Below are 27,831 nucleotides of genomic sequence, written 5' to 3' on the forward strand. Positions count from 1 at the left end.
CCTAGTTGCACATACTCACTGTATTGAACTATTGTGATTCTATCTAGGACCCTAATTCGATATTCCCGATTTATGCCCTTATATGGTTATAACAAATAATATCCTTATAAAGGCATAAGAATCATATCCATATTTAGTCATAGCCCATGCAGTCCAAATACGGCAAGGCTACTCCCATAGACTCCTAGAAAGTACAACGCGTTCTTTAAACAAACCAATCCTCCAGCAGCCCGGGAAATCCCCCTGCTTTTGTTTTGATTTGCACAAGAACTCCTGGAGTCCAGAAAGAACTGTTAGTTCTTAGTGACGTCTTATGTCCAACCTTACGTCAAACTCGGCACCTTTCAGGTATAAATATACCGACGTTGCCTTAAGCAAACACACAGTGGTTTGGAGCATAGCGGCTATCTACTTGCCCGAAGCCCAGCTGATGCGAGAGCCGAAGGAAGCCGACCCTCCCATTTTGACGCACTGAGAGAGACGCTGTCTTTTTCTCCAGCCGAGAAAATCCAGCTCCGGTGTTTCCAGTCACCCTTGCGGGTCACTGGGAGATAGAGTTCTGAGAGAGAGATACAAGACCTCCTTCATTCTAGAACCAAGGTACGGAGCTGATTAAACCCTTAAGAGAATTCTTGATTCAGATTCTTGGCAAAAATCAACTTAACTTAAACTGCAACTTACTTACTCCTTCCCACGTATTAGGCTTAGGTCAGGTACACCGGGGTAGGCGTATCTTAGAATCACCAGTTGAGTACATTAGTCAATGTTTTTATGTATGTATATATTTTATCCGTTTTAAAATATCATATTGCTAAGAAACTATATCCATGCTTTTACAGTATTATTTCATAATACTCTTTTTACTGTACGCACTTTACTTCATGATAAGTATTGCAATTGTGGCAATTAATTTCTCTTGCATGAGAAAGAAGACTGCTCAATAAATAACAACTTTTATTGAAAACGCCTGTCTCTCTATTTCTCTGCACTCTGGTGAAATTAAGCATGCACGATTGACTTTTTTTTTTTTTTTTTTTTTTTTATTGGATTTGTGTAGCAGGATAGACAAACAGAAACAGAGAAAAAAAAAAAAAAACGAAAATAAAAAAAATAAATACACCAAAATAAAAAAAAACAAAAAATACAACTTCATATTAATCTTACAAATACATGTCTTCAAATAGTTCATTCCATGGCTTATATACATTCTCTTATCAGCAAAAAAAAAAAAAAACATTAAACACCGCTGAATTAATTATGTCCCGTTAGTTCTCCAATTAGTTACCGGGGCCCATATCCGTTCACCCATAACTCGCTTCCTAATACCTTTAGATTCATATAAACATAGTTCAATATTATGGATCCCCAACAATCTAGTTAGCCACATTTGAAAAGATGGTGGGTTTACATCTTTCCATCCTGCCGAAATCAGTATGCGAAAAACTGCCACAAAAATAAACATCAAAGCAACTTCATCTTCCCCAAGTTTTAAATTTGCATCTACACCAAAAATCATCAATGTCGGGGATAATAGAATATTGTGGCCAGTTAAAATATCCCAGAATCTCCCTATTTCATTTTTAATAGTCTCAAGACATATACAGGAGAAAAACATATGCAGTAAGTCCGCTTGATCCTCATTACAGCGAGGGCATTTATCATTTTCAGTTAATCCCCAAGCATATAGTTTTGATGGTGTATGATACAAATTAAAAACTGTTTTATAATGTTGTGCACGTAGGTTAGATGCTCTTAATACCCGTTTATTCATTACCAAAGCAAGGTCTAAATCTACCTCTGGATCATTTAATTTGGAAGACCAGTTCGTTTCAATCTTTTCAATATCGCCAGGAAAGACTTCCAATAAACAGCTATAAATAGTTTTAATCTTATTACTATCCCTTTCTAGAATCTTAATCAGTGGCAGTTCCTGTGAGGTAAAAGCTCTTGGTCTTAAAGATTTTATAGTACGGGCTAATTGGCCGTATAGAAGCCAATGACTCCTAGGAATGCCATATTTATTCTGAAGTACCTCAAATCCCAAAACCTTCCCTTCTTCCGTTATATCTCCCAGGGTAAGAATTCCCATTCTTTCCCACATCAAAAAATTCCTGTCGTCTCTCAGTTGGAAAAAGATACTAGAATTACGTAACAGTAAGTGAGGGTTAATTCTTGAAACATGAAAAAATTTTAGAACAGTATTCCATGTCTGCCACATACTAAACAGAGTTTTTAATCGAGTTTTTTTGAAGAATTTCCGCATTAGTTCCCTCCGAAACAGCCCTGGCGCTCTATCACCCATAAGCATTCTAAATACTGGGATAGGATTTTCTTCTAATAAGGATCCAGTTCTTACCTGAGCTTTTGACTGTACTAAAATTTGCATTTGAAGCAAGAGGCATGACCAATGATACAACCGCAGATTTGGTAAGGCCAACCCACCCCTATCCTGCGCGAGGGACATATGGTTAGTCGATCGCCTTATCCTGCCATAGTGCCATATAAATCTTATAAATGTGGACTCCAGCTTTTTCAGGATTTTTTCTTCAATTAGCAATGGAATTGCTCTAAATAAGTACAATACTCGAGGAAACATTAACATTTTAAGAGCATTAACCCTCCCTATCAGAGAAAGATGAAGCACATCAATTCTCCTTAATTCCTTATCGATAGCATTTATTAAGGGGATGTAATTCTCCTCCACTATTTTTTCCACTGAGGCATGAATCTTTACACCCAAATACGTTGCGGATTCTACATATCTATAATCAGTCTTAATTATGTTTTTGGAACAAATAATCTGGGTCTTAGTATCATTTAGCTGATAACCAGAATTTGAACCAAAGACTTTGGACATTTTGATCAGAATAGGTAGTGCCTGTTGCGGATTGGGGGTGATCACAGCTAAATCATCCGCGTACGCCAGGATCTTATTAGAGTATCCATTATGAACAACTGGTTCAATTCTTGGATTGGCCAAGATCTCCTGAATTAGCGGGTCAATGTACAAGGCGAATAAAATCGGGGAACATGGGCAGCCCTGCCGCGTCCCTCTCCTGATGTTTATTATCCCTGATTTCTCACCATTTACCAACACTCTAGCTCTTGGTTCTACATACATCGCCCGAAGGGCTTCGATAATTTTTGGGCCAAAGCCTCTACCAGCCAATATGTCCCATAGAAAGCTCCAATTGACACGGTCAAAAGCTTTTTCTGCATCGAGCAGAATCATTGCCATCTCTCTTCCCGCTGCAGCCCGAGCATCAAATAGGCTAATGGCTCTAATTACATGGTCTGTCGTTCCTCGGCCAGGGACAAAGCCGTGTTGCCACGGGGAGACAAGATTACCAATGATCCCCCTCAGCCAATTAGCTAAAATGTTTGAATATAGTTTAGTATCTGAATTTATTAATGTAATGGGGCGATAGGAACCCGGGCTAGTTGCTGGTTTCCCTTTTTTATGGAAAATTATAATAGTCGTTTCTCTCCAAGACATTGGGACTGCGCCAGAGTAAAAGATCCCATTAAATAGGTCCAATAGTAGAGGTGAAATCTCATCTTCTATAGTTTTATAGACTTCAAGAGGTATACCATCTGGTCCGGAAGCCTTCCCAGAGCTTAACCCCCGAAGTGCAACAAGAACTTCATTCACTGTAATATCTTTATCTAGGTCTTCTTTACACATTCTGTCTACTTTAGGGCCTCTGTCACATATTTCTCCCCCTTCCTTGCTTCCAGGTTTTTCAAATTCGTACAGCCTTTGATAAAAGTCTTCAAATACTCTACGAATATCCTTCTCTTCCGTATACTCTATTCCTGCTTCTTCAATTTTAGTAATAGTAGTCTTTGTCTTCGCTTGCCTTAGTCGAAGGGCTAGGGCCTTACCTGCCTGTTCTCCTGTCTCATATCTTTTAGCTCTTGAAGATTGAAACTCCCTGATAGTCTTCTGTGTTATTTCATTCTGTAGGTCAGCTTTTGCAATCATTAAAATTTTTATACTCTCTGCACTATCTCTTCCCAACATAATGTCCTTCACATGATGTTCCTCTGCACTCCCTACTTTCAGCATTAAGTTATCAACTTGTTCTCGATCTTTTTTCCTAAGTCTTGCAGAGCAGCTTATTGTTTCTCCCCTTAGAGCAGCCTTGAACGTGTCCCACACTATATTCCGGGAAGCACTGTATCTATTATTATCAAAGAATTCTGTTACCCATTTTTTAAGATGTTCAGTAAATCTTTTATCCATTAATAATTTTTTTTCAAAAGACCATGTATTTCTTTTTCTTTTCAGGCTGCTCACCTCATATGTTATTAATAGTGGATTGTGATCCGAGATTACCTTTGGGAGTTTCGTGATATTTACTTTTGACAATTCTGAAGAGGAAATAAGAACATAGTCTAATTTTGTGTGTTTCTGGGCAGGATAGGAAAAATATGTGTACCCCGGGTATTGTGGTTGTTTAACTAGCCATATATCCTGTAATCCATGAGAATTAATAAGAGCATCAACTGAGCGATAAACCTTAGGTTTCCGTCCTGTATATGGTTTTAGGGTCCCCCAATCTGCCGAGATATTAAAGTCACCTGCAACTATTAGCGGGGTGGGCCATCCTACTAATTCTACCTCTAAAAAGTCAAATATATCTGGATCATCCTGATTTGATCCATAAATTACACAAAGTGTTACACCTAGTTCCATTTCCGCTATTACCCACCTTCCATTACCGTCCGCCAGTACTTTTTTTGCCTTTCCCAGAGATGTTCGAGACAAAATTGCTACTCCCCTAATTGTAGAGGTCTGAGTTGAACAGGCAACTAGCTCAAAACCATTCAGATAAAGCAAATTGCGCTTTGCCCACGGAAGATGGGTCTCTTGTATACACAAGATATCAATATTCTCATGTTTAACTATATAAGCCAACCTCTGTCTCTTTTTCCAATCATTCATGCCTCCCACGTTTATAGTGCAGATTTTAACATTTGTCATTTAATTGAATTAAGGTTCCAACATCTAGACCCAACTTCTTTTTAAATAGCCACTGCCAACAATTTTGCATTCCTTTATATAGTTGATCAACAATGACAGGTACTAGGTCCATTACTTTGCCATATAACAGAAAAAATACATTTTGTCTTATCCTACACCACTCTCCATTTTTTCTTTTTCTCCTTCGTCCCTCCCCCCACCCCCCACCACCACTTATCCCGTGCACCCCCACTAGCTCCCCCCCCAGGTGACCCCTGGATCCCCCCCTACCCTCCCAAAAATGTGAGGCACTCAGACCTAGCTGAGTGTATGATGGAATGCAGTGTAAGCAGTGAGGACTGAATTATAATAAACATCAAGACATTTCTAATTAGTAGCTCCACTTGAGTCTAAAAATTCTTTAGCTTTTATCTCTGAAGAGAAAAACAAAGTCTTCCCATTATGAATAATTTTTAGTTGAGCCGGATTAACCAGGTATGCCTGCATATTTGCGTCCTGAAATTGTTTTATCATTCCTCTCAATCGCCAGCGTCTCTCCACTGTAGTATGGCAGAAGTCTGGCCTCACAAAAAACGAAATTCCTTCCACAGTACGTTTTGCATTAGGTCTTGCCTTGTCAAAAATGGTTTGTATTAATATAAAGTTCCCAAAATAAATCAAGATGGCTCTTGGTAAATCTCCTTCCTTAGCACCTCTCCTCAAATTTTGCGGTGTACGATGGACTCTTTGAATTTCTTTGGACCAGTCCCATTCGTTGAGCTCAGGAAATGCCTGTCCGAATAATTTAATCACGAATGTTCTGATGTCGGAGCCTTCGGCCCCTTCAGATATTCCCAGAACTCGCAGGTTATTCCTGCGTTGTCGATTTTCCATCTGTTCGAGTTTCCATTGGATGTCCACCAGTTGTGCATTTTGTTGTTTAGTACTGGAGACAGCCACTGCCATATCGGATTCTACCACTACTATCCGATCTTCCAGATTAGCGACCCTGTCGTTGGTGTTAGAGCATGCCTTTGACAATTTCCGCACTACGCCTTGCATCTTTTTCATCGCAGAGTGAGCCTTCTGACTATCTCTATGGGTTTCTTCCCGATGGGCAATAATTTCTTGATGTATGGATTCTAGCAGCGATATCTGGATATGTTCGTCATCCATGTTATCCTGGTGAGGATGGTCAGAGGGAAGCTCCCAGCTTAACTCTCGCTGTGTGGTCTGCAAGCCATTATTCGGTATTCCAGGTGCTTTCATAGCTGTGGCCGGTTGTTCTATCTCAGGGTCGCTTTCCGAGTCTAAATATGAGGTGCAAACCTCGTCCTCTTCCTCAGACCATTCTTGCCCATCTGATGCCGAGAAAAAGGCTTCATTAGAAGCATTTTCTTTACCTTCATTGCCTTCTCCTGCATCATCTATAATCCCTTCATCGCCTTTAAGCAGGTCTTCCTTGCTCTTGCCACACTGAGGTTTAGCACGAATACATTTGCCCAGTTCCTCATTTCCTGCGCTTCCCTCCTGAGAGATTTCTGCCACCTGAGAATTGTTTATAGATGGGGGCTCTTTTTCTGGGACAGTAGTAGATACATAAGATTCATCTAACTTGGCTGTATTCGGAGCCAATCCAGTACCCCCTACAGTAAGGACATCACCTTCTGCCCCCCCAGCTGTATTTATCTCCTTAAGAGTCTCTTTCTTAGGAACGTTAGGGGTATTGCTAGTCTCATTAGTTCCCTCCCCGACCCCCTTCTCCTTACCGGACTTTACAAGCAATTCCGCAATTGAGATTGGAGGGGGTTGGATCCGGGCTCCATTCTGTTGCTGCCTCCTCCTGACACGCTCTTCAATCAGAGGAGTACGTGTTATCCCAGTTTCTGTACCATCCTCAACAAGCGTCTCCTCTCGTAATTTCTTCCGTGCCTGAGCAGCCTTGTTCGAGGCATTCACTTTCGGAGCCATGTCACAGATTTTTTTCCTCCGGATGGGACCGCGGCGTTCCAGAAAGTCACACCCGCTCTGTGCTGCTGTTTCGTCTTCGCCTTCGCCTCCGCCTTCAGGATTCCTCTGCCCACGGCAAGTACGTCGGAGGTTGACCCGCCCTCTGAGCGGAGCTCGTCGTCTCCACCTGTGCTGGAGGTAGGACCAAACCCCCGCCAGGTCCCGTAGAAACCGTAGTGCAGAGCCGCGGCAAGAGAGATCGGAGAATACCATCTGCACGTCGTTACTTTGTATCCATACTTGACATCGCTGAAAATTTTAAACACAGAGCGAAAGGTATTTGCGGAATGAGTAGAACGTAATTCACCCGCAGTGTTACAAGTTCGGCATCCCGGCTAGCTTCATGTATAGGAGCTCACAGCCATACAGCCATACGTCCTCACTGCTCTGCTGCTACGGCCGTGACTAAGCAGCCGCCATCTTGCCTCTCTGCATGCACGATTGACTGATTGAAATAGCTGTCTATTGTTTTCACACGACTCTAGAGATATACTCTTTATTCTGAGGGAGCAAAGTTGTCATGTTTATGCGATTGTCAGAAACTAATCCCTTCTTGTCTAAATCAGGAGAGTTAACTCTTTCCTGAACATTCGAGAAAGTATCTAGTGACCTCTGAGCTAGCTGGCAAAACTAATTAAGTCTAATATAGTCAGTACAGACCTAGATGACCTCAGTCCTACGTCTAAACTGCTGTTTATATTATTCCAATGCGCAGAGCCTATTGGGAATATAGGAACTACACTACAGAACAGTTAACTGTTTAGATAATAGTTTGCTGCCATTAAGTAAAATGTTTTAACACAATGTCTACAGAATGCCAATTATTTGTTTGGCAAACTAAATAAAGCATGAAAAAAACACTTGTATTACAAACTTTATACATGTTAAATTCACTTTCTGACCGCAGCTGTTACTAGACACGAATTGTTAATCTCTAGAAATGCACAGAACACATACAGCGGCTTGCTCACTGCCAATAATGACCATTATTTTTCAAAACATCTCCCATGCCTCATTCTAGATGGAATCTGAATACGGAAACAAGGACCAGAAAGTTAACACACTGCTCAGATGTAGAGTTTCACCAAGTTGGCCATTTATTCATAAACATACCAAGAAAAGTTTGTCAGTGCAGCAGAATAATGTTTATATAAGGCTGTAATAAAGGATAATGAAAAACACACTATAGTGACGAATCCAGTGGAATCCAGGTTGAGAAAAGCCAAACAGTACACTTTCAGTGCAATCCTCCCAACACATTGTAGAGCGTTGCTTGTCAGAGTATTGACCTCAACATATTCACCTGCAAAATTATTGACTTCTGCATATCAACTATGACAAGTATATATTTGCAAGTATACATTTACTATTAACTGCACATCTGTTGTGACTTGACATATCTTTATTAAGAAGTGGCAGAAAGTACATTATTCCTTACAAAACATGGTCATACCACCACCCTTTCAATAAACCAGTAAAACCCTCAACGTCTTGTTCCTTCATATGAAATATGTTATGGTTGCAGACATACAGAATAATGAAGTAAAAGAGCAACCTGCAGCACAGAATTAAACTTAACTAACAGCAGATGGTAATTTGTTGAAGTACATATGTTTAATGTAAAAAGGTCTGTATCGCCACATATGTATTTACACGCTGAGATTCTTTCTTTTCTGTATGAACTATGTTGAAAAAATAAGCACACTGCTTTTTCTCCTTTCTGCTGATCACAGTATGTTTTTGCGGTCTGACTCGACAGATCAGCTGTCGCCAGACAATTTTGTGAGAACCTCTGTAGCTTTGGCTCCACCCACATATTGGAACCAGAAGTACATGTTTTGATATGGGAGAAGTTGTGTGCTTACACAAAAAAGTGCTAGCCCTCCACACAGCAGTGATCATTTTGTTGATTTACCGAACTGCCTGAGCTCGAACCTTCAAAGGCACACACATGCCATTGTAATGCTATTAAAGTGTCTTAGATAACTAGATAATTATGGCCTTTTCTCTGTTAGCAGCACAGATGGGAGGAGGGTGCATTAATGCACATAGATTTCCAGGTGTAGTTTGAAAGTGCATTCTTAATCCAGACCTATTGCCATTACCAATACATGACTTTGTTTAAACTGAAGCTGTAATTATGGCCTGCATTTCACCTTGACTGTTAGCTTTAACAGTAGGCTTTATGGCATCACAATTCATTTGTAACAAGGTAATACCTCTGAGCAGAGTCATATTATAACAGGTGACTTGAAATGGCACAACTCCACGGTAATAAGGGATTTAAGTCATGCTTTTATATCAGAGTTATACTGAGATTGCAGGCTTCCATAAGTTTCATCTTTCGTCAAGTTACACATTTGTGGAGTTGAGAATAGTAAATTTATCCTTACCTACTTATATTTAACTTGACAATATGGTGGTAGTCTCTATTTGGGAGTGAATATTTGTGTAGATATTAAAAACCCGTTATTCTAGAACTACACTGGCAAGACTAAGAAGATAAGCCCTTCAGTGCCCACATCGTCCCCAAGTCTTGATTAACCTCACAATGACTCCATGAAGATCAATCACTGTTTACCGTTAACTGTACATAAAGGAGATAAAAATGCACTTCTCTTGAGAGAAAACATTGTTTTCTGCATCCATGCACGTCTTTACATGAGTGCCAGAGTGTGATGAGTAATTCTTTTGAGCATTAATTCAGATATATTAACTCAAGCTCAACTTTTCTATATTTGACGAAATTAGTCGGATTTACCATTCTTAAATATACAGTTATACTGTTGAATGCATCATGCTCTAGGCCTGTCAAGGCTTACGGAAAGCTGTTTATAAATACCAATATAAAACACAAGCTTATGGGCCACATTGAGACATTGGTGAACAGAATACTCTCACAAAAGCAGCCGTTGTCATGTCCATTATATTACACGTGTATTTTAGTTTACAGCAGTTGTAATATAGGAGTCATGATATCTGTCACGTTTTGACAAAGCATCCTATCCTCCAGACAAACTCTAAATAAGGCCCTAATTTACCTCTCAGTAAGATCTGCCACCAGCCACGGTCTGTGCAGGTAACAGGGTGGGGCCACGTGATGGGGGATTTCGAGGGATGATGCAGAGGAAAAGTTAATTATTTAATTTTCCCTCTGCATCGTCCCTCGCAATACCACCCCCACCCCCCCCCCACCTGGCCCCACCACCCCACCGCTGTTACCTGCACGGAACACGGCTGCTTGCCACTGTCCATTTTGAAGGGAACATGCGATCGTTCAGGGATTTCATTAGAGATGGTATGGTGGTTACTGTATTTTACTTTTGGTTGGGGGTTCGATTTATAGTGGTATATTTATAGTTTATTAATTTCAGTTATGTTGTGTATTTTATACTATGACCTTGGAAGGTAAAAGTTGTTCAACATTATAAGCTAAACCAAATACCTGAAGTAGTTTATATATTATCGTCAGTAAACATGTAATCTATTTTTACCTCAATCATTAAAATGTCCTATGAAATCCTGATTGAGTCAGAGATGTACATTAGTGCAGAATTGTTTTGTAAGAAAGTAATCTTCAATGTTCTCCTGTGAAGTTTTGTCCATGTGACGTCTTTAGTAAAACAAGAGTGAGGAGTTTACAGTATCAATCAAATATGTTGTCCCATTCTGGGCTGTCAAAAGCTCAGTTGTCAACTTGGCCAAGAGTCGGCTATTGAAGATATTGGAGCAAAACAACCCAACATCAAAAACTGTTTCAGATACATTGCTTTCTAAGAATGGCCCCCATTAAAGTCTTTCTAATCTACTGACCTCGTAAATAACCATTACTCTGTTTTAGGCACTGCCAAGGTTCATTGCACTATGATTAAATCTGCTGCAAGCATAAGATTCTTTTACATGTGGTAATTTATCATTGTATACAAGACAAGTCTGCCTTTGTAGCCACATAAGATTATATCTGTATTTTCTTGGAAACAGCTGGCAGGCCTTTTATCCGGGGAGACTGAAGGGCTGAAAGGGCAGTTTGGAAGACATCTCAAGTAGAAGTTGTATTATCAGCATTTGCTAGTAGTTGGCAATTTTAAAAGGTAGCGAAGGAATATATGGGAGAAATTGGGAGAAGCTATATAGTTCATTATTAGGTATATATTAAACATTAGATGATAGAAAAGATCCCCCTAAATGACCACCTTGTCTGATGTCTTAATGTGAATTGATTCTGAGTCATACCTTAGAATCTTTAATTGGGGTGGTGAGTATAATGAAGGAATCAATTCTGTCTCTGGTTCTTCAAGAAGGAAGGGTATGCCCAAGTAGGAAGGGTATGCCCACACAGAGATCTTAAGCTCGCTGTGCCTAGCAATCAAGCTTATTTTACAAATAAGACAGATGAAGATTGAAAAATGTCTTGGGTTTGGTTGTGTTTTATATTCTGAGGGAGTGTGACCTAGTAATTGTAGCAGGAGTCATTCCTCACTACAAACAGTGCAGATCCATCAAATGTCTCCAAGGAATGTCTGGACATCCATGACAATCCAGCTGATTGCATACAGCTGTGTCTTCTAAGCACTCCAATGGTGCCAATAGTTCACATTATACAGTTGGTGTTCAGGATGGTACATAACATACACCTTGCTATATCCTGTCTATCCTGAACTGTTTGAGCCAGAACAGCCAGCAAGCGCTCTCTTGCTTTGTCTCATGAGGCATGGATGTTCCTGCCCAAAAGTCACATCGCCTTCAATGCTTATTGAGAGAAACATTTTCTTACCAGAGGCATTGATACATATTGACTACCTATCATGTAGGGGTGGAGGGGGATGAGATCAAAGGGAAGGTGTTCGGTTTGACTTTACCGGTCGTTACCTGTATTTAGGTATGGGGTATTTTGTTAAAAAGTCAGGGTCACCAATCGCTGGCTAGGGTCTCCTGGCACAAGAGGGTTTGAACATGGATTACAACAAGTGGCCATGAGAATGTCGTTAAGAGCCTTGTTAAATGGTTCTTACATTGGTGGATCAACTCTGTCTCCAGGAAGGTATTTAGCCCCCCTGACATTTTGGAAGTGTAGTGATGCGGGAGAAAATTTGCAGCCTCCATTCATCATCAGTGTTAAGAGGGAAATTTGGTAAGCCCTAGACCACGTCAGAGCTGGAGCGGACTACAGCATCCAGTCTCTGATACTACTGGAGTTGAGAAAGAGGTGGAGGATCTGGCTGTATGAATACTGGTTATGCCTTCGTAAACTCATAACCCAGTATAGGCCTGGCATGAAACAATGTCGGTGTGGGGTTGGAGACTGTAATGGGATTCTCTCCAGTACCAGCACTGATAGAGTCGGCAATTGCATTGACATAGAATGAACTGGCATAAAACTTGAAGCCAGAGTACATAGTCTGGGAGGAACAGTTGGTATTGGGGGAGGGTCTTCTGGCAGAAGTTCAGCTAGAAGCCCCTACTGCTTTGTGGCCCGGAAGGCATGCCAGAGAGAGCAGGCGGATTTAGGAAGGCCTGCAGCATGGGCTTTTTGAAGGTCACATTTGGTGCGGGGTTGATGAGGGCCCAGGAAATTTAGAATACGCCAGGTGCAGTAGTGAGACTGACTCAGTCTCAGAAGACGCTATAAGTCAAAGACCCTTGGAGTATCGCCATTGCGACCGGTCGCCAGAGTTTTAGTGGCACCATAGGCTAGAGTCCTGCTGGGCTTTCTTGTACGTATGGTATGTTTCTGACTTACTTGAAGACTGAGCGATAATAGGACTTTTTTAGGAGGGACCCTGCAACCGGTATCGAGACAGCCTGTCACTTGGAGCATGAGTGGGACCACTGATTCTAATGTGGCATCCTCTTTATTTTTTTTCCGAGTTTTATATACCGCAAACTTGACCCAAAGGTATCGGAGCGCTTCACATGAGCACCAGTTGCGTTACAGATGAACACATTAATTTTTTTTGCTGTACGGAGAGATCAGGTGATCTGCTCAGAATCACAGGATGTTGAGCATCCCTGCCGAGACTCAAACCCCATTCCCCAGCGTTGACTGCTCTAGCCCTAAGGCCACATCCTCTCCTTTCCCAGGCACAGGGTTACAAAGCTTCACTTCCCACTCTCTGATCAACTTCAGGTGCATTACAGCACACTTATAGCACAACTTCAAGTGTTGCCCAGAGCCCAATCACCACAGGGACATGTCATGAGGGTCCGTAACGGGCATCTGCTTCCTATAGTCATGGCACAGCTTGAATCCTATCATATTTGGGGGAGACCTCTTCCCTAGTACAAGGCCTGGTAGTATATCTATAGTCTCTAGAAAAACCGACAAGTTGGAAGTGGATCAGTGCACAGCGGTGCAGCCCTGCTCTATCAATTATGGTGTTATGCAAGGTCACCACAGAGCCATATGACGCCACCTGGTGGCACACAGGAGCATTGCTAAAGCAAATCTTGGATCCGGTCTAGTGTCAGGTGAGGAATCTGTGATCAGATAAGTATCCATCAGAAGGAGGAAATTTGCCATCATGCTCAAGACACACTAAAGATGTTATTCAGATGCTCAACTCAACCTTTCTTGTGTGACAGGAGTTCCCTGTTGCCTAAGTAGCCTCTGTGTTAGAGTTGTGTTAAGCCTATTCAACTCCAGAGTGTTCAAGCAGCATGGATTTGACTTTCCTCTGCCAGAAAGTGGAGTCACCAAACTTTGGTTTAGATCATAAACCATCTTCTTTCAATTGGTAGTGCAGTGTTAAATCAGGTTTGCATTATTCTTCCAAGTAATGCTTACATTTGTTTACCTAAATGCATAGTTCAGTAATCAGCCCGTTGACCATATAATCATTTTATAGTGCTTAAAACAAGCCAATTTTGCATCGGCTGTAAGTTGGTCGAATGAAAACTGCCAGCTATTCTCATGCACAGCACACAAGAGCAGATTTGGTGCTGATATGAACACACATCACAGAGGTTCTATGAGATATTCAAAGGAGAGCCATGGCTCTTAAGGGCACTGACTCTATCGCAACAAAATGGAAATTACTAAATGCCCTACACATAAAGTGCAAATATTCCTGCTTCAGAAGAAAACTACAGAGTAAACACAGATTCCAATACTCATCTAGGTGTGCAAAGGACAGAAAAAATATAACAAAGATGAGATGCATGGCTGAGGGCCTGTGGAAGAACAATGTTGAAGATAAGTCTCGCAGCCTCTACTCGGAAATTAATAAACTTGCTCAGCTCCCTACAGTATGTGCAGTCTGCTTCCAAATGAGAATATTAAGCGGCAGGACAAGCAATTACCAAAGACCAAAGCCATCTCTTGGCACAATGCACGTGTGTACATAAGGAATGACTGAAGCCTCCTGACAGTTGGGAGCATTATTTCTCGTTTCAATCCAGTGACTTCTCTCTTAAAACAGTGCCTGAGGTATTGGGTTGTGGTCGGAAAGGAAATGTCTCGCGGCAATGCAATCTTGATATGGAAAGTAAATAGTCTTCTTAGTACGGAGACAGTCGACAAACCAGATCTCTGCGATGACACCACATCACAGTACTCAGTACATCATAACAGTACCTAAGAGCCTAGACTTCATATGGAAAGAATGTACACAAGAAGGGCAGAAAGTGTTTGTGAGGAAAGGCATACTTTCTCTGGATTTGAATGATCGGTAGCTATTATTGCCTTTAAAGTCTGATGTAGAAGGCTCTACCAGCCATTAATGCCCCTTCCAGCGTTAAAGAGGGTGCAGCCCATTATTGGGAGGTAGAGCCTGTTACGGAGGGCTCTAAGGCTATTAGAAAATTCCACCCCTAGATGACAGAATATTCTAAATAGGAAAACAAAGGCCTCACGGAGCCCGAGGCGGTTGAAGTCTCCTCAGACTCCATGAGGCCTTTGTTCACAGCAACAGCTGTGAACCAAACATTGGAATGTTGATGCTCCGGGCTTCTATGGGCCGTTTGAAGCCCAGAGCACTCCATTGTCTTCAATAGAGCGCTCAACATTCCAAGGTTCTAATTTGTATTCGATGTAACCTTGTATATTAGTGTACAGTACAATACCTACTTCTCCAATAAATCTTAATTATATCCTATGCGATTACATAAAATGACAGGGTAAGCATTAAACGAATAGGACTTTGAAAAAAGACTAGGATCCAATGTATATATTTGATATTTTAAGTTTTTGTAATGGCTGTTTTTGTTATAAGACGTAGAGCATCTAGATATGGATAGTTGTTGCACTAGTGAAATGTGTTTAAAGCTATATATTAAACTCTTACTGCATGGCATGCCAAAAGTTTTTTTTCAGAATACCATTCTCCATGAATATACATCAAGCATTTTAAATCCTTATACAGATATTGCAAACAGTAGCAACTTAGGACTTTAATAGGAAAGTAATGTCCACGGTGGAGGCGTAGTAAAGATGTTGTCTAGTTGTTAAACATATTGCAGTTTAAATTTCAGGGTACATACATATATGTAATGTAAATATAGGCTTTCCATGCTTCTGCAAAAACATGCATCATACAGTGGCGAATTACCACTTGTTAATTCTGTCCTTTTAAAATCAATTGTTCCTTCTACATGTTCTGAAAAGGCACAGGTTTACTTTACTTTTAAAATTCTTTGGCAGCTAGATTGCATTAGAAGGAGCAAACTATCAGCACAAGCCAGGACAGAAAAGGAGAGAGTGATTTTGTCTAGCCTCTCACAATCCAAACACTTTAGTATCCACAGATGCCTTCAGGAGGGAGTTTCCAGCTGTGACACACCCTCCCAGAGTGGAAACTAGAAAATTAAAAAAAGACACAAAATTCATAAGAATCAGGATGGTTAAACAGTGACAGCTTTAACTCAAAGGACTGTGTGTGGAAAGAAGATAGGTCGGACAGAATACTGAGAGGGAGCGAGAAAGAGAGAGACATGTAAAGAAGTTGACAGTGGATAAGCAAAGACACACACTAGCAATTATGTGAAGGTCAATAAAGAGAGACACATGCTCATATCAAGAGATGGGCGAGAGAACATTGCCAGGCTCTATGTCTTACCTGCCTTCGGCTTGACCCAAGATAACGCTTTCCATTCCAATAATTCCCACTCATCTCTACGGTCAGCACCAGTGCTGTGAAGCCAAATCAGAGCCAAAACAGTTGCCCAAACAGTAGAATCAATATCCTAGTGGGCAAAAAAGTAAGAAATGTAAAAAAGTAAACTCCACAAAACCTTAAAGAAGGAGGATGCTAGAGAACGAGAGGAATGCTTAAAAAATGAGTAAAGAACAAATGTACAAATAGTGTGTTAGACCTGGCCCTTTTTGCAGGGTATTCCCTTAACTTTATGCCTTTCTCTGCCTAATTTTCTGATCTTCTTTTTGTTAGCTGTAGGACTTTGGGCACTTTACCACTGCTAATCAGGGCTAAAGTTCATGTGCTATATCCTCTAAACATGTAATGACTGGTTTACACCTGTTTGGCATATATATATATTTTTTTAAGACCTTTATTGTATAAAATGAAGACAAATACAGACCTACAACCACCAAGGCCGGTCAGTAATGCGAAGCAAAAAGAAGAAATCAGTACACAGCTCATCAGCCGAAAACCCGAGGGTTCGGCAGCGTAGAAGCATGATGTGGTTCGGAACATCTGGTAGATGAGGATAAACTAAAGGTTTTTATATTTTTTAACATACAAACAACAAACAAGAAACCTCACAAGAAAAAGAATCGAGGCAAAATTATCAATATAGGGGCCGCTACGTGTGGCATGAGGGAGACAACAAAAAGCAAGCATCAGGAAATCATGGAAATGGGGGGCGGGGACCAAGAGCGAGCAATATTTCACAGAGAATAGAAAGTCAAAATACTGGAACGTACAGTCAAGGAGATCATGTAGTGTCAGGGGGTTCTGCAAGGGGAGGAACACAAATCTCACCACGATACGAGTTCCACTGACCCCAAATCCTATCCCACTTCCTGGGCCTACCTCGGGAGATGTATAACATTTTTTCTCTAAACATGCACCAGTCCATGTTCTCCTCCCAGGCTGAGACCAGCGGTGCCCTATGAGACCCCCAGAGTTGAGCAATGTCTCTTTTTGCGATAATGTTGCCCAGCGTGACCCATTGAGTCTGAGCAACGGTACAATCATTCGGTTCCCAAACATTCAGCAAACAGCGTCGGGCCTCAGGAAGTAACCCGACTCCCGTCACTTCTCTCATCACCGCATGGACTAGATTCCAAAAAACCACCCCCGCCGGGCATCCCCATATAATATGGAGGAAAGTAGCAAGCAAACCACATCCACGCCGACATAACCCATCCACAGAATAACCCATATGTATCAATCGTGGACCCGTGACATAGATACGATGAAGAATCTTGAGCTGCACCAGTCGGAGACGCGCCGGAATAGCGACTTCCTTTGGGGAGGATACTGCAGCCTGCCAGTCTTCATCGTCTAACTCCAGCCCGTCACCAGTCCATGCCTCACGGAGCTGTATGAGAAGGTCCGAACGGGTATTAATACGTTTTTTGTATATGCGGGAGATAGTGCTGTCGGGAACATGCCCATCCAGCACTCTATCCTCCAAGGGAGAAGACTCAGGAATCGAGGCACCAGCAGGGAAGACCGAATCGAGCGCATGGCGGATTTGAAGGTATCGGAAATATTCTCTGTCACTCAGCTTATATTCCCGTTTCAACTCGTCAAAAGTTTTGACTCTATTGGTGGCCCAAAGATCACCCATTTTGCTGATACCGATAAGGTCCCATCTATCGAACCCCTTCGAAGACCACAGACCACCCAATCTCTCAGCTGCATATAGAGGAGTTGCCCTAGTGAGTTTATCAGTCCAGCCCGTGGCCGATGTCGCACTATCCCATACACGTATTGCCACCGCAGTGGGGCCCGTCAAAGACCTCCTGTCGGTCTTGGAATAAAGCGCTCTATTATAATCGCCCCCCGGCAGTTGCCACCTATCCATATCATAAGCGGGATTAGGAACAGGACCATACATGGCGTGGTTGATAGCACTTAACTGGGACGCCCAATAATAGCGTTTGACATCCGGTAAAGCTATACCACCGTCATACCAGGGCAAAGTCAACTTCGCAAGCGCTATACGCGGCCGCCCGCCCCAAACCAATTTCCTCTGGAGGCCCTCGATTTCTCTGAAATAACCAGCTGGAACCAGATCCAGCGTGTTCTGGATGGCGTATAAGAACCGGGGAAGGGACATCATTTTAAACAAAGCCGCCCTCCCCAAAGGGGAAAGAGGCAACCCACACCACAACGCCACAACCGACCGAAGTCGGGCGAGTGGAGGCAGTAGATTCCGCTCGAAGCGGACCTTGGGGTCCATAGAAATGTAAATCCCCAAGTACTTGAAACCAACACTGGAAACAGGTATAGGGCAATAGCGTGGCAGAGAAGGCTGTCCACCCGTAAGTGAGTAAATACAGGATTTAGTCCAGTTGATAACCAAACCAGAGTTCTTTCCGAAAGAGCACAGAACATCAAACAGGACACCCAACGACTTACGGGGAGAAGTACGGTACAATAGAATATCATCGGCATAGAGAAACACCCGATCCTCGAAGGTAGGGGACCACCGTATGCCCTTGAGCGAGGGCTCCCAGCGGAGCCACGCGGCAAGGGGTTCAAGAGCCAGCGCAAAAAGGAGAGGCGACAAAGGGCAGCCCTGTCTCGTGCCGCGCCCGAGGACAAAAGGATCCGAGGCTCTTCCATTAACCACCACCTGTGCAAGCGGTTGTTCATATAGAAGTTTAACCCACCCAATAAACTTAGGACCAAACCCAAATTTAGCAAGGGCAGCCCACAAATAGGGCCATTCCACCGTGTCGAAGGCCATCGAGGCATCAAGGGAAACCAAAATGGCCGGTTCCACAAGAGACCCCGCCCTTGCCAAGACACCGTGGAGGCGTCGGAGATTAAGTGCAGTATTACGGTGAGGGATAAAGCCAGACTGATCGGGGTGCACCAAATCGCCGATCACTGTGATCATGCGGCCCGCCAAGATTTTGGCCAGAACCTTAGGCTCTACATTTAAAAGCGAGATCGGCCGATATGACGAACAGTGTTCCCGGGGCTTTCCGCCTCCATAAGCTCCCTGTCCTAGTCCGATAATGTAGGCAACGTGATATCTCGGAGCAACAGATGCGAGTCTTCCTCAGGTCTGTCCGAGACCGGCGAGTACACCTTCCGAAAGTGCTGGGCAAAGACCTCAACGATCTCGACCGGGTCCACAACTCGCACACCATCCACTCGTTCAATAACAGGCACCACACGATTCACTCTATCGTGTTTATCGAGCCAAGCAAGCAATTTCCCCGCCTTGTCACCCACATCATACAGGCGTCCCTGCTGTTCACGATTCATCGCCTTAGCCGCATCGGTCACCAGAGCTCTATATTCAAACTGTTTAAGCGCCAAGGAGTGCAGGCTATCAGGTGTAATCACAGATTCCATCCGTTCCTCCAACTCAGATATATCGTTTTCAAGTCGTACCACGTCTGCAGTCCTGCGCCCCCTTTCGCCAGCAATCAAAGAGAGACTCTGACCCCGGATCACAGTCTTACACGCCTCCCATAAAGTAACAGGGGAGGATACTGACCCTTCATTCTCAGCAAAGTAATAATCCACACACTTAACCACTTCCTTACTAATGTTGGGGTTCGAAAGATGCCACGGATTAATAGGAGCGACACGACCCCCGGACTCCAGCCGCACATCAATAGTGAGCCACAGTGGGGAGTGATCTGAAATCCCCCTTGCCAAATGCCTAATTTCTCTCACGGAGACCATCTGTGCCGCTGGTATAAACATGTAATCAAGTCTCGAGAGACTACCATGGGCCCCCGAATAAAAGGTGTACTGGAGTTGTCCAGGATGAAGTTGTCTCTAACAATCCTCTAATCCCAGTGTATCCATGAAATTTCCCAACCATAGCTGCGACGTGGGGAGGGTTCTACGAGGGCTACGATCCTCTTCTCCACGGACAACCGAATTGAAATCTCCACCCATCACCAGCAAGCCATCGGGGAGTCCTAGGACCACTCCACCCAAATCAGAAAACGTGGTAGCCTGCAGACCAGGGGGAACATACACAGACAAAATGGAGATCGTCTTCCCCTCCCACCGACCTACAACAGCGGCATAATGACCCCTATCATCCAGCACCTCGTCATCTATCTCGAGGGGGAGGGAGTTCCTAACCAAGATACCCGCCCCTCTCGACCCAGTGGTAAATCCAGAGTGGGCCACCAAACGATAGCCTCTTCTATTCAGTGCGCGGCACGTATTTCCTACCAGGTGCGTTTCCTGTAGGAGAACAATATCCGGGGAGTGCCGCTTCAAATACTGTAAAACTATCCCCCGTTTTATTCTATCCCCGAGACCATTAACGTTCCAGCTCAACACCCTCAGCCCCCTACCCCCCATCCCAGACAAAAACCAACAGCCCCCCGCCACAAAGCAGGCACAAAGGATAACATAGCGACCACATCAGAGCCTCGAAACAAACAAACAAGTAAAGACCCCCCCTCCTCCCCCCAAGGAACCCTCAACACGCAACCCCCCACCCTGCACCCCTGCGGTAGACCAGAAAGCCACCCCAACTTGCAGTGTGCCTGTCGCCCCATTAAACTAACCACCAAAAAGAGAGAGAAAAATGTCCCCTGAGGAGGAAGAGTCCCGAATCCCCCCACCCCCGGGTATCCACAGCGTATAAACATAGCAGTCACAGAGCCACTGCAAAGCGTCCAATAATGGCTCATCGGCACCGACTCACTATTCCTGTTCTTCCAGCCCGCCTTCGGCACCTCTCGAACTCTCCGGGTTGGCATGCTGTGTCGGCAAGCTGTCCAGCCAGTCACTGGCTACCTCAGGGCGATCAAAGAAAAATGCACGTTCGTTATGCTCAATCCGCAGGCGAGCCGGAAAAAGCATGGCATATTTCAGTTCCATGTCCCTGAGGCGTCGTTTCACCCCCGTAAAGGCCATACGCTGCTTCTGCACTGCCTGAGTGAAGTCCGGATAGAAGCTAATCGATACATTTTCAAACTTAGTGGGACCATTAGTGCGGGAGGCCTGCAGGATAGCGTCTCTGTCCCGAAAATTAAAAATCCTGGCTATGATAGGCCTCGGAGCTGCCCCAAGCTTGGGCTTCCCACCTGGAATCCTATGAGCACGCTCCACCGCAAAAAGACTACTAAGGCCCTTTGGTGACAGATAGTTCTGGATAAGGTCCTCTACCAAAAGATCCGTTGGTACATCCGTAGAAGTCTCCGGAACGCCTACGATGCGAACATTATTTCGTCTGGCCCGGCTCTCGAAATCGTCCAGCCGACGTGCAAACGAGTCTCTGGCCATGCGAAGATCGCGGACCTCGGTTTGAAGGTCCGAAACATCTGTAATTAGGCTTGCTGTCTTAACATCCAGAGATTTGACCCGTTCGTTGGTTTTCCCCAGGTCCGTCCTGATAAGGTTGACCTCAATCGCAACCGTATCCAACTTAGTAGCAAGAGTTTCATATTGCTGACCCATCGCAGTCTGGATATTGGCAATGGCACCCATGACATCCGCCAAAGTCGGCTCCTCAGTCGCAGGAGTACCGTCAACAGCCTCTCCGGGGCCCCTGCTCGATCCACCCAGGGAACCCTTCGGGCGAGTGAAGCGTTCTATAGTCTGGGTCTGAACGGCTCCCCCTCGATTCGGGCCTCTGGTGTTACGCCTTTCAGCGTCCGTCCTGCCCGCCATGATGGTCGACGAGCTCCGAAGGGTCCTCTGAGATCTGGGCAGAATGATTTCCTCTATGGCCAGTTCATTAAGTCGAGAGGTCAAGGAACAACAGCCAAAGGAGAGCTGGCGACTGAATCAGGGCAGCAGTAGCAATCAGCAATGAGTCGGCACCAACAATGACCGAAATCGAAACCGAAAGTACCACAGAGACAGCGGAGACGTCTCTCCAGCCGTTGTTGTTCAATTGCCACCTGGGCACCTCGGGAACTCAAGCCCCTGGATGGCCTCTGCCGTAGGCCTCAGATTACAGGGTGCAGCAAGTCCAGTTCCCGGCGGCCAAATCAAATTCTGGAAAAAGCTTTCAATATCAGCAGGGCATCAACAAGAAATACCCGTCGTCCAAATCAGGATTTGTTGCAGGATAGATGAGGGTGGCGGAAGGGGTCTCGGGAACCCTCTGCTCACGCGTCCATCTTGGGTCCGCACGTAGCTCCTCCTCCCTGTTTGGCATATTTGATTTACTTGTAAGTCCCTTGTAAAGTGGTATACCATATACCCAGGGCTGTAAATTAAATGCTACTAGTGGACCTGCAGCACTGCTTGTGCCCCCCACAGTCATAGCCTTTCAAAGCTGTTTCAGGCCTGCCACTACAGGGCCTGTGTGTGCAGTTTACTACCACCTTAACTTGGCATTTAAAACTACCTGCTAAGCCTTAAACTCCCCATTGATTACACATAGGTCAACCCTAGGGTAGGCCCTAAGTAACCCCATAGGCAGGGTGCCGTGTAAGTAAAAGGTATGGCATATGCCTTTATGTGTTGCATGGCTGTGTGAGACCTACTCATTTCATAGGCGAGCATTGGTAATTTCCTTATCTATTTTTAAGTGGAACTTTCTGATCGGTAAGGAGTAGCGTTGCCATGTTTGTTATGCTTAGAATAGTGGTGATAAATCCTGCTCACTGGGGTTGTTGGATTTTACAATACTATTTTAGAAATGTCACTTTTAGAAAGTGGGTAGTTCTCTGTGCTTATGACTGTGTGCTTTGCAGCAAGACTCTGTAGGAAGCTGGCTCTGTATATACCATACCAAAGTAAGGTCTAGTGTGCACAAGGTCCAGTGGATCCCCAAAGGTAGGCAGAGGTAAAAGTAGATAATACCTTACTCTCCATTTGTGGTAGGGTGGGCGAGCAGTAAGGCTTTATTAGAGGGTAGTGTTAAGCATTTATTTTACACGCTCAGGCTAGAAATGATGTCACATACTCAAAGACTGAACTCAGACCAATTTGTTTGTATAAAAATATTATTCAGTTATTTTATTTCTAGAACCAAGCCAGGCCAGGCCTGGAACAGGTAAGTGAAATAATACTTTCCAGGTATATTGCAGTTGAAATACAATTGAGATGCAGTTGGATGCAATTGCTTTGTTTACAGGTAAGTCAACAGTCAAAATTACTTTACAGTTACTTTTGAGATTACCTTCAACGTTAATTTTCAGGTTACCTTTTAAGTTACTTTTTCTACTGAGTGTGATATGCCTAGATATCACACTGGGACGTATCCTAGAGAAAAGGGAAGTAATTCAGTTTTTGAACATTTGTATTTTCTTAGGTTTTCATACAAACCAAGTCCACACTTAAAACAATTTTCACAAGAAAGCAGTCAATGCAGTCCTATAGGAGAAAACAAAGTTATTGGTTTACATGTAAGTACTTGGTTTGGGGAGTTGGTTTTCTGGTGTTAGAACCAGGGTTTCCCTAGGGTCAAGGACAAAATTTCAAAACACCCTCAGCGGCACTAGGGCAATTGGGTGCAGAGTGATGAGGCCCAATGTTCTCCAAAGGGGGCCAGGAGGCCTCTGGTTATTGGCTGCTTACGAGCAGGCCTCAAGGTTGTGGGAGCAAAGCTCAGGGCAAAGGGGGATCCGGTTTAGCACACAAGGTGCACCCACACTGTCATAGGGGTGGCTGAGTGCAGGGTGCTGGTTTGGCGTTGGGTGCCTGTTGTTTTTAATGGAGATTGCCAGTTTTGGTTTTTAGCTGCAGACTCGGTCCAGTAAGTCTTTCAGGAGGAACAAACAACTGCGCAGGTATGTTGGATGACTCGGGGACGTAGGTGCATCCTCAGTTCTCTTCTCTAGGGCACAGGGCCGCTGGATGCAGGGGTGTCTTTTGACCTTACTGGACCACTCTCAGTCATGGGGGGTGGGGTCTCCGTGCAGAGACTGTAGGCAACGTTAGGGAGTCCTGGAGGTGTCAACCCACAGTGGGCTCAGACTCTGGAGCGCTGCGGGGCCTTGCTGGGACCAGTAGGCCACTCGGACTCGGGCCGTAGGCATCGGTTGAAGTGGTGGTTCCATGCTTCGGGTTTCTTTGTCCTCAGCAGGCTCAGAGTCTTTCTTGTCTGTTTCTTTTGAACTGAGCCGCCGTTCACAGAAGATCCGGTCTTTTTGGAAGGCAGTCAGTCCTTCCAGGGGTTCCGCAGGTTGCTGGCTGCAGGACAAGGTGACTTTTGATGCAGGATCTCTGGAAACTGTAGACAGCCCGGGAGGGCTGGGGCCAAGTCAGTTCTTCTCTGCAGTCTCCTCTGCTGGGCGTCTTCTTTCATCCTTCTTCTTCGTAGGTTGCGGGAATCTCCCTTCTTGGTTCAGGGCTGCCCCCTAAATGCTGTATTTAGGGGGGTTTTAGGGCCTTAGGGTGACTACATGGTTGGTGTGCTCACCCCACATGGGGGAGTGGGCACTATCCCTAATCCTGATTGGAGATTGTCTGCCATCTGCAAGATGGCGGGCACTGAAGAGTGGGCTTCACCTTACCTCCTCCAATGGAAGGGTGGGGTTGGCAGAGGTGGGCATACCTTCTGGGCTGTGCTAATGTTCCCCACCTGTCTTCCAGTGGAAAAGGAGGGGAGACAGGAAAGGGGCCTGCTCCTGATAGCAGGAGAGGCTGAGGGGTCACATTACAAAGGCGGTAAGGCCTTTGAAGCTCTCCTGCCACAGATGGCTATTCCTGGCCTGGCCCAGGAAAGGCTTTGTTTCTGAGCTCAGGGAGCGAAGACTTCCACCCCAGTGATCCAGAAACATGATTCACAGGCTGGTGTGTACCAGTCAGGAAACGCACCAGAAGCTGGTCGTTTTTCAGGGGGTATCTCTAAGATGGATCAACAAAGTGGGTTGCTGAACTGTTCCTTAGATAGGACAGTGTGTGTATCTGGCGTGACCGGAGGTGAAGATGTAACACCTTTGGGCATTCATTTTGTTGGAAGTATTTGCCTCACACACCCATACAGGTGTCATGCTTCATCATCGGCGCTGCTCCTCGTCGGGGAGGCGGTGCAATCCCCGACGGGCTCACCTCAAAAGGGGCTCTTTGGCGGAGATCTTTTAATTCCAACTGCCTTTGGGGGGTGTGCGGGTGGTACAGTATGTAGCCTAGGTGGTGATTTAAAATGAAGTAGAGGGTACCGGAAACTACTTTATTCTGGGGGTCCCCTACTGCAATTAAAAACGTGAATCTAATTATCTGGGTGCCAGCAGGTTAGGTATAGTGGCCCTAGATTAGATTTGTAACGAAATTGGTCAACATGTTTCTCGCATGGGCTAGGTACCCGCGATTCATCAGGACCTATAGTGGGTGAAAGGAAGGTCTACAAACATTAAACAACATGCTAGTGTCATGTGCCTAATACCGAAATTGTGGAATACTTGATGTTACCTCTGTAGCTTTATCCTATGCCTAAATGGGAAATAAGAGTACAGGGTTAATAGCATTGAATGATCGCCAGAATAGATACAAGGTGCTAGACCAAATAACCACACAGTGTCATGCTAGTGATCGTGTATTTTTACTAGCTTCAAGTCGGCGTGACTGTATTGTGACAACGTGAATTAATCCTGTCACACCAACCTAGTATAAGTGAAAGGTTTAAAACTAGCAAGTATAAAAACAGCAGCAGGCTATCAGGAGAGACCACCTTCTTCTCTTTTGAAAAGTAGGTCCACTATGTGATGACGTGGTGCTCACTAGGTGTGCATAGTGCAGATTGCCGTAATGTAAGGATAAAACCTGACTCACCTAATGGTCAGGGACTAAATGCCACAACAATGCTCGGCGGGTTGGTACTGCCAGTTGGGGCCCATTGGGTGTGGCTGGGGGTGTAAAAGGAAGGCGTGTACAGAGTCAGAACACGACTTGCATCAAGGTAATCAAAATCCTATGAGGATTCAAGTTCAGAACCCCCGATGTTATCAGACTGGCAAAGAAACAATATACGGGTCCCAAAAGCGTCCCTCGTATGTCCTCCTTACCTCTCCGTCACCGCGTACTGGTTACCTCACCTACCCATCGCTGCCGAGCTCGGATAGATACTGGGGCTCGGTGGCGGTAGCACTTTCTAGGTGAAAGCGTCACTGTTCGGTGCGTGACTCCGCCCCCAACGTCAGGTGCCTAACTCCGGCCCCAATTTCAGGTCAGGTGATAGTATGAGTAACTGGGGCGGCCATTTCAGCAGGGTGGTCGAAGTCTTATCAAACTAAATATCGGACCAAGTTACGTTAGTGGCTGCTTTGTAGGAGAGGGTATGCCTCACTCTCATATACCCAGGGAGTTGTTATTTGTTGTAAGAATATTAGCACTAGTTGTTCGCCCCTTGTGCCAAAAAATATATGATGCCGCATTGTATTGGTCAAGGCTAAGGTTTTATTGAGGATGAGTCAGGAAGTTGAGAATAAGCCAGACAATTGAGGGTGGGTTTAACGCGCGAGATGTTGATCTCAACTAGTCGCGTTAGGCGCCCCCAACGTCAGGTGCCTGACTCCGTCCCCGTTATCAGGTCAGGTGATGGTGTAGGTAATTCTGACGGCCATTACAGAAAGGAGGTCGAAGTCTATTCAAACCAGATGTCGGGCCAAGTTAGGTAGTGGGTGCTTCGTGGGAGAGGGTATGCCTACTCGCATATACCTAGGCAGTTGTTATATATTGTAAAAATGTAAGCACATGTTGTTCGCCCCTTGTGCAAAGATGTAATATTACCGTGTTATATTGTGTTGGTCACGGCTACAGTTAGTAGAGGATAAGTCAGAAAGTTAGGGTGGGTTTAACACGCGGGATGTTGGTCTCAACTAGTCGCGTAAGGTGCAGAGTAAGTACATGTGTCAGGAATTCCAGCACGGCTGTATTATAATGCGTGCCAAGGAATGTCCTCATTCAAGCCCCAACTGTCTGACGATAATCGGTGGATCCACCTCTGTTCTTTGTGAAACAAGGCTTGTTTTGTGCAATTGGGGCTAGATTCAAGTACAAGCCATTTAAGAGAGTCAGTTGTGTGGTTAGCTTCCACATAGTGTTTGCACATCTTAGTATTGGTCTTTCTACATCGGAAATTACTGCGATGTTCAGTGATGCGGGTTTTGATCGGACGTGTCGTCATTCCTATGTATTGTAGTCCGCATGGGCAGGTAAGCATGTAGATACAGTGTGAGGTATTACAATTGGTATGTCCCCTGAGCTCCCAATTGAAGGTGTCAGTGAGTTGTATTGTCTTATGTACAGATGTGTAAGCACAAGCTGTGCAAGAGCCACAAGGATAATGACCCTTCACAGGGGGCAGATGCCATAGTGTCTGTTGAGACCCCTTCTTGGTGACTTTGGGTCTCGTGCTGATCAGAATGTCTTTAACATTCTGCGATCTTTTGAACGCGAATCTAGGTTGTTCAAAGGTTAGATCTCCTGTGTTCAGGATAGCCCAGTGGCGTTTGATCACACTTTTGACTTTGGTTGACGCGGGGGTGAATGTTGTGACACAAGTTATGGGTTGTTTCTCTACAGGTACCAACTCCCGTTGTTCGAGGAGAGCTTCTCGTGGTTATTTTTAGCTCGTTTTTGTGCTGTAGAGACATCTCTTACAGGGTATCCTCTATCCAGTAGATTCCTGGAAAGAATTGCTGATTCTTTCTTGTAATCAGTTAAATCACTACAATTTTGCCGGATTCGGAGAAATTGCTCAAAGGGGAGGTTGGTGCGTAGAGCTTTGGGGTGGTGGCTGGTGTAATGGAGCAGGCTATTGCGGTCGGTGGGTTTTCTGTACATCGT

At 44.4% G+C, this 27,831-nt stretch overlaps 1 protein-coding gene across 2 annotated transcripts in view; it reads right to left on the minus strand.

The window, feature by feature from the left end:
* Positions 1-15,140: 15,140 nt before the first annotated feature.
* Positions 15,141-27,831, minus strand: part of LOC144792790 (von Willebrand factor A domain-containing protein 5A-like) — a 305,281-nt gene continuing 292,590 nt past the window's right edge. For both annotated transcript variants that reach the window (XM_078667987.1, XM_078667986.1), the window contains 2 exons: positions 16,030-16,156; positions 15,141-15,769 (listed from right to left, as the gene is read on the minus strand). In XM_078667987.1, coding sequence (XP_078524113.1) covers positions 15,690-15,769; positions 16,030-16,156 — 207 coding nt within the window. In that variant the 3' untranslated portion in view covers positions 15,141-15,689. The remainder of the gene's footprint in view (positions 15,770-16,029; positions 16,157-27,831) is intronic.

Source organism: Lissotriton helveticus, chromosome 11 (assembly GCF_964261635.1).
Source record: "Lissotriton helveticus chromosome 11, aLisHel1.1, whole genome shotgun sequence".
NCBI lineage: Eukaryota > Metazoa > Chordata > Amphibia > Caudata > Salamandridae > Lissotriton > Lissotriton helveticus.